Genomic DNA, 7,597 nt, shown 5'->3' with positions numbered 1-7,597 from the left:
AATGAAGCAATTCGCATTGTGCTTTCATAACACGCAGAATGAGTTTTAGGATAGTTACGGACATTGATATATGTTCTTTGCAAAACAAACCAAATGAATTTTGAAATGACGTTTAGCTCGCTGGTGGATCAAACTGTTTCCCCTATTGTGAACTGACATTTATTATTGCGTTTTGAGTTAAAGTAAATGTTTTCACCCATGTTCGAGTTTCTGATTAACGTTCTAAATTAGCCGAATTAAGTCAAAAGACTTACATTTTGTTTCATGATACTTATAAACATATATATACTTTCATTTATTCACAACCCCAAAAACATGAACAAACATGTATTTAGAGCAAAAGTAAACATAAGCGAGCGAGTTTAAATTTTGAGTTTTCGAAAAAAAATTCATCCTTGGTATACATTCATGATAACTGCATGTTGAATTTTGTCAAATCCTTTGCCAGAAACTGGTCACAAGGCGGAGAGGTTCTGGACTTTGGGGTTTTCAGAATTTAATTGAGACGTTTTATGTATGTCGCTCTTTGAAAACTTCATAAAAAGTTCATGATCCACTGGCCCCTGCAGACAGCACAGACTGAAACTGTTGGAATAAGTTGACTTTCGGAGTTGTCCCCCTTGTCAAACAGTATTGTGAATGTTACCCGTGAAGATCCGGGTTAGAATATTGATCTTCAGCAACCCAGGCTTGTCGTAAGAGGCGACTAACGGGATCGGGTGGTAAGGCTCGCTGATGTGGTTGACACATGTTATCGGTTCCCAATTACGTAGATCGACGCTCATGTTGTTGATGACTGGATTGTCTGGTCCAGACTCGATTATTTACAGACCGCCATATAGCTGGAATATTGCTGAGTGCGGCGTAAAATTAAACTCACTCACTCACTATTTGTGAATATTGAACATCAAATGAAAAAAACCCATATAATTTCATGAAATACAACCCTTTATTCCTCTTTCAAAGTCACGATTACACAACCACGTATCGCAATCTCGGTGATACTTCATCGGTTGTAATCTCTGTGTCTTCACGATTTCCGACCAGCGTACGGCCATCTAGTCACCACCAAATCCACCCATCATCCTCATCATGGGAGTGGTTGTAGTGGTTGTAGTGGTAGTAGTGGTAGTCTGGCTGTTGAGGACCTTCAGGACAAAGTTGGCGTTGAAGATCGCCTGGGTGTTGCTGTCGCAGTTCGTGATCAAAGAGTTGAAGGTGGTGAACAGTCTGTAATAATTAGAACCAAGTATCAGTTACCAAACTTGTTTGTTTGTTTGTTTGTTGTTTTTAACGCAGCACTCAGCAATATTCCAGCTACATTGGGGGAGGTCTGTAAATAACTGAGTCTGGACCAGACAATCAAGTGATCAACATCATGAGCATTGATCTACGCAATTGGGATACGTTGGCATGAGTGAAAGAAGTCAGCGAGCCTGACCACCCAATCCCGTTAGTTGCCTTTAACGACAAGCATGGGTTACTGAAGACCAATTCTAACCAGGATCGTCGCGGGTTTATCTGTTATGAAATGTTCATGGGTGTAACCAAGTGGTTACAAGATTCGCACAACGGTTTCGATTTCTTATATGGATATGTGAAACCTTTTTCAGCTGTTCCCCAATCGTGATGTTGTCCGATTATTACCCAAATACGGCGTAAAACCGTACTCACTAACTTCATCTAAGGCCACAATTGATGTTGGGGTGGAAACGTTATCATAGCTCAAAGTTTTCTTTTTGAAAGAGAAACGTTTGACGACGCATTTGGCAATATCTCAGCGATTTCACCAGAAATGTCGCAACACGCTTTGTATCCATGTAGGAAATCGAACCCGTGATTTGGCGTGAGGAGCGATGCTTTATTTGTGGACAGTATGTACCCGTCGTCTCTCGTGGCTGACAAGTTATACAATCTTCAAGTGTATCAATTCATGGTACCAAAGAAAGGATATCATTCCTTATAAATACACACTGTGTTTGGATGATAATGATTACACTATCAGTGTACGACCCTGATGTGACTAGATGGAACTGCTTTCTCAGCTGTTTGGGAAACAGTGTCCCCTTCCGACAATGACGAAAATAAATTGGAGAAAAATATGTTTTAACCAATTTTCTCTTTAACCAACAAAACGGTACAAACATGTTTTGTTCTTTTCAATTATTAACATTGCAACCGCCATCAAAGGCACAAATAAAGGAGAAAAAATGTTCTAACAAATTTAGTCTTCAACATTTCGATTGCCAACAAAACTGCTGGTTAAACCGTTCGGTCGTCACGCCGAAAACCCGGGTTCGATTCTCCACATGGGTACAATTTGTGAATCCCATTATTGGTGTGATATTTCTTGTTTAGTTGTAAAAGCGGCCTAAAACCTCACGCACTTACAAACAAAACGGGTACAAACTAAATATTAAAATGACTATGATCTTACTTGGCTTGAAGCTCGCCAGCGTGACTGAGACCAAAGATGTGGTACAGCGCTTCGCAGTTTTGGGCGTCGGCAGCAACGTCGCAGAAATCCCCGTCCTGAAATAGGCATCCAGGGTTCTTGGTGTGTCCGTTCAGGATCAGCTTGTCGATCTCATCGCATTCATCAGAGTTCACAAATGGAAGCAGTTTCTTGGTCGTGCACTTTCTCACGTTTTGGATGTAGCTGAGACCCTTGAGGTAAAAGTGCAAAGAGTTTCATTATTTCATCTTTACAACTTAAGTAATTATAGGGACAAGATTACCAGAGTCAATCTGACATGCGTGGCCCTGGTGTCACAGAAGATACAATACATGTGCAGAGTTGCGTCCCTTGGGTTCAACAAAAAGCATGATCGTTGGTTCGAGTCCCGGTAAGCCCTGACTTTGTGTCTTGGTTTGCTATCACTTTGTCCGTGCTCATGGATTTCACCGAAGCGATTATCGTCTAATACATGCATCAGTACCGACATTGCCTGCACGGTAAGCTGATATAACTGGAATACTACAAACAACGCCGCTGTGATATTGCTAAAAGCGGCGAACCACCCACTCACAAAAAGAGGCCTTAAACCCTCCTCACTGATTTTCGGATACCTTATTTTGGAGGCACTGAAAATCGCACCATCAATCATTTTTATAAAATGCAGGAAACAAACTCAGTGATACACTGATTGTTGTCAGTTTTTGTTGGTTTTTTCTATTTCACACAGCGATATTCCAACTATATGACGGAGATCTGTAAATAATCGAGTGTGGACCACACAATCCAGTGATCAACAACATGAGCATCGATCTGCGCATTTGGGATACGATGACATGTGTCAACCAAGTCAGCAAGCCTGACCACCGGTCACGTTAGTCGCCTGTTACGACAAGCAGCGATTGCTGAAGACCAATTCTAACCCGGATCTTCACGGGTTAGGACAGTTTGAAAGTCAGGTATACGACTAAAATGTTCGTCCGATCTTTCCCATTACCACAGTTAAATACTACTAATTTCTAACTGTAGTATTTTGCAGTGTTTAAGAGATCCTTTACTATTTTGGGACGCATGTCATGGCATCCCAACTGTGTAGATCGATGCTCATGATGTTGATCACTGGATTGTCTGATCCAGACTCGATTATTTACAGACGCCGCCATATAAGTGGAATATTGCTGAGTGCGGTGTTAAACAGCAAACCAAAAAACTAACTTAACTCTTTTGGAGTGGTATAATTTACACTTAACACATATTTACCACGTTATCAAACTCGGGCTCTCTGATGACGGACTGGGTGCAGATCTTCTCTGCAAGGACTGGGAGTGGACGGCAGGTGTTCAACCCTTTCTGCAGACACAGTGGGTGGGTGTAGAAGCTGCAGGAACCGCTGTCGGCCAAATTCCCGCACAGGTCTGCATTGTGATGAGAGGAGAAGGATGAGAAACATGGGATTACGAACATACATCAAATCTCCCTTCCAGTAAAATTGTCCTCTTTCAAATCGTAAACTTGGGATCGCTAACTTCCCTTTATGAACCCAAGTACCTGATCGCTGTATGTGTGTGAGTGAGTTAAAATATAAAATCACGACGGCAATATTTCAGCCATATTGTGACAGTAGTATTAGTACTACTTTTGAACAAATAATTCAGACTATATAGAGCCTGCCATCAAGGGACAGTAATATAACCTGAGTAGCACAGATATATAATTTAAAGCTAGTATCTAACGGTAAAAATAAGACTCTTTGACTTACCTAAATGATGGGTAATATTCACAAATAGATTAATACATGGGGAGGAGACATATCTGAGATACATATTATGTACGATGTAGTAGAATTGTTTTGATTAACAGCTTGACTCTTTTTAAAAATCCTGAGATCTAAAGAGCAATACTTTCTGTGATCGCCAATAGAACTTGAGTATACTGTACGATTCCGACTGTGCAAATGATAATTGTTTATGAATCGCTATCAATCTTTAAGAACGATTGTCTGATTGCAATAAAACAGAAACAAATAAACTGTAAAATGTATGTAGACAATAAGTCGTGCAGGCACTGCTCTCATATAGAAGTAAAAAGAAACTAGTTTTTCTTACCGAAGGCAGTGGTAGTGGTTGAGGGTGTAGTAGTGGTTGGGGGTGTGGTAAGGGGTGGTGCGAGCTGCTGTAAATTTAAAAAAAAACATGGTTGAAGATCAATATAACACCCATCGGTCCTTTTGTTAAATAAGTTTCAAATGGCAAATATGTTCAATATGTCGACTGAGTATTCAATCCAGGTAAAAATGTCTTCCTAAAACTGGATATTGGTAAACGTGTATTTAATGTAAGCCTGTAATCTGCACATAGAAGTTAAAACCAAAGCATAAAAGAATTATCAGGCCAACAGCTATTAATAATTACGCCCATGGCTTTAAATCATAAGCAATGATGTACGTATTGTCCCTCATGATAAAATAATGTGCCAATCAAACTGACATGTATACCATCTATTACAAAGGGTTACCATGGGAACAACTACCTGTGGTACTGTCGATTCTTCCGTTAGTGCCGCTTCCATTGTAATTGTACCCGTTTTGGCCGTTGTTTCCACCATTGTTGTTTCTTCCACCATTGTTGTTTCTTCCTCCATTGGGGTTTCTTCCGTTGTTTCTTCCTCCATTGTTGTTCCTGCCATTGTTTCTTCCATTATTGTTTCTTCCGTTGTTTCTTCTTCCATTGTTGTTCCTGCCATTGTTTCTTCCATTATTTCTTCCTCCATTGTTTCTTCTTCCGTTGTTCTTGCCATTGTTTCTTCCATTATTGTTCCTTCCGTTGTTTCTTCCGCCATTATTTTTCTTAACCCCGCCATTGTTGTTTCTTCCATTGTTACCTTTGTTTCCTTTACCAGTCTGCCTGCCGGTCGGTCCACCTTGATTACCCCCACTCACTTGACCACCATCGGTATCATCAGCATCATCGTCGTTGTTATCGTCGTCTCCATTGTCATTCCCGTCATCTGTATTACCATTGTCGCCAGTATTACCATTGGCATCTCCTTTCTTCATCCACCAAAGAGCATCATTCAGATCTTCACTTGGCGTTGTGGTTTGTCTTCTGATTCCACCTCCGTAGAAACCTGAAGATGCTCCAAAGCAGACGACAACCAACAGAACAAGGACGATCAGCTTCATCTTGGCAACTTTTCCCGAACAGCTCTTAAAATCTCGAAAGGATCAAAGAGGCTGATGAACAATTTTTCACTGAATTTATACAAGTGGAAGGGGAAGTTAAACAATGTTGAGGAAATATTACTCCATTGGTTGACTAGAAAAACAGGTGTGCCTATTACGGAAAAGGATGCATTTTTCAATATTTGTAGAGGCTAGTTAGCATGAAGTCACTAATCTGCTGCATGAGCTTGGGAGGCTTGTCGTTTACGTGTGTGTGTATATGTAAATCATTACGTTTGCAACCTGGACTGTATTGAATCTCTGCCCCAGGAACGCCGTGCCAACAATTCGTGTTTGAACAGAGGGCTAACCACTGACCTTTCTATGTTTGGTGAGACACAATTTGATGTTAGCAATGCGTCGCCAACGTTTTTGTCAACATGGTAAAATAAGGCCTACGTCAGCGACTTTCTGACCAATCATTTCATTCATTTCACGAAAGACATTGAATCAGCTGTTTCGAGATCGACCAAGGAACTGTTACTATCAAAATCAACATTAAATATTGAATTAGTCGTTAACTTTTTGTCTATTTCACCATCACTCGTTCCTTCACAGTTTGTAAAGCATAATCGGTGACTGGGTATTTTGGTGTAAACATAATTGGTTAAGTGTTTGTTTGTTTGTTTGTTTGTTTGTTTAACGTCAGCACTCGGCAATATTCCACCTCATTACTTTCCGCAAGCACCTTTACTTCACGCCACCCAATGTGCGCTCAGAACTCATTGCACAGGAACATGTGCTATCACATTCGGTATAGCCTCATTTCAAAAGTGGGTGTTATGGTTATGGTTCCCTCCGATTATTATTTAGCTGAAATTAGGAACAAACATTACAACACAAACAGCCAATAATCTCCACATTAACGCCATTGATACCAATAAAAAAAATCACAGAACGACAAAAGTTTGCATTTACAACGTTTAAATAATCTCTGCGCACACCAGTTTTCAAAGGTGTTTTATTTTTGTGGTAACACTATTGTGTAAAGTCCTATTAAGACATATTATGACTCTTGATCGATTCGTATATAATCGATTTTAATGATTTGGCAAACAAGATTTTTTTTAATACATCAAACGAATGCAACAACACATCCCTGACAACACCGGAGACGTTACGTCAGGAAATTCATATAATCACAAGACCGCGTTGTACATTTAATGATGTAAAAACCGTATCCAAATACGTAGATACATGTTCATGATATCAATCACTGTATTGACAGGTCCGTAGTCGGTTCACAGGCAACTCGGTTTGAATTTTCCTCGGGGAGCTGAGAATGACAATATAGCGGACAATGACCCATTGTCTCGGGTAATAATACAACGAGTTTTGGGTGTCGATTAGGCGCTTTGCATATGTGCATATCAACAATAATCTATATGAGTAAAAAAATACGTTATGTAAGACCGGGATGTGTGTGTTTGTTTTGGGGGTTTGGGGGGATTTTCTTATAACTGTTTTCAAATCATATGACGAAGGTGTCCAACTTTGTCAAATTTTTCTGCAGTTGTTCTCGCAACAGACATCTGACATAGAACAACAGTTGTTTGTGTCAAACAAACACTGAAATATTACGAAACTTCTGTTAATGCAATCAATGCAAAAGCGAGGAATTGTACAGTCCATGTGGGCTGTTTATTTAACAAACGCTAAAATAACTACTGCTTGACGCGGTGACACGGTGTAAATAAAAGCGACAGTTATCTTTCTTTCTTCTCAAAAACCCACCAAGGGTGTTACAAGAGACAAATAAATGCAAATGAATACAATAAATACCAAGATATCAGGGATGTACAAAGTGACATCGACATCATTTATGATGCAAAGATAAAGTATAACTAATTGAAAAAGCGTAAATGTTACAAAGTAGATTGCTGTCTCTGTTCAGGTCTTTACGTGCGTCTGAGAGAAAACCC

General features: G+C 39.9%; 1 protein-coding gene across 3 annotated transcripts; it reads right to left on the bottom strand.

The window, feature by feature from the left end:
* Positions 1–930: 930 nt before the first annotated feature.
* LOC124272242 lies at positions 931–5,680 on the bottom strand. 3 transcript variants are annotated; one of them, XM_046707398.1, is made up of 6 exons: positions 5,165–5,680; positions 4,985–5,119; positions 4,561–4,627; positions 3,716–3,870; positions 2,438–2,667; positions 931–1,230 (listed from the first exon to the last, which is right to left on the bottom strand). In XM_046707398.1, the coding sequence occupies exons 1-6, from the start codon at positions 5,327–5,329 to the stop codon at positions 1,059–1,061; spliced, it is 924 nt and encodes a 307-aa protein (XP_046563354.1). In that variant the 5' UTR covers positions 5,330–5,680; the 3' UTR covers positions 931–1,058. The 3 variants fall into 3 exon arrangements, with proteins under 3 accessions (XP_046563354.1, XP_046563355.1, XP_046563353.1); XM_046707399.1 differs by having other exon boundaries at positions 4,985–5,129; positions 5,211–5,680; XM_046707397.1 differs by having other exon boundaries at positions 4,985–5,680.
* Positions 5,681–7,597: the final 1,917 nt, after the last annotated feature.

Source organism: Haliotis rubra, unplaced genomic scaffold (assembly GCF_003918875.1).
Source record: "Haliotis rubra isolate DU_JTF1 unplaced genomic scaffold, ASM391887v1 Scf168, whole genome shotgun sequence".
Taxonomy (NCBI): domain Eukaryota; kingdom Metazoa; phylum Mollusca; class Gastropoda; order Lepetellida; family Haliotidae; genus Haliotis; species Haliotis rubra.
This window is presented reverse-complemented; position numbering and strand designations above follow the sequence as displayed.

What these genes read in the sequence shown, in the direction of transcription:
- LOC124272242 (XM_046707397.1), bottom strand. Translation starts at nt 5,329, where the DNA reads ATGGAAGAAACAACAATGGCGGGGTTAAGAAAAATAATGGCGGAAGAA. An exon ending in AGCCCGAGTTTGATAACGTG is followed by an intron (nt 2,668 to 3,715) that starts GTAAATATGTGT and finishes TTTTACCTCAAG; the next exon opens with GGTCTCAGCTACATCCAAAA. An exon ending in GCTGGCGAGCTTCAAGCCAA is followed by an intron (nt 1,231 to 2,437) that starts GTAAGATCATAG and finishes TAATTATTACAG; the next exon opens with ACTGTTCACCACCTTCAACT.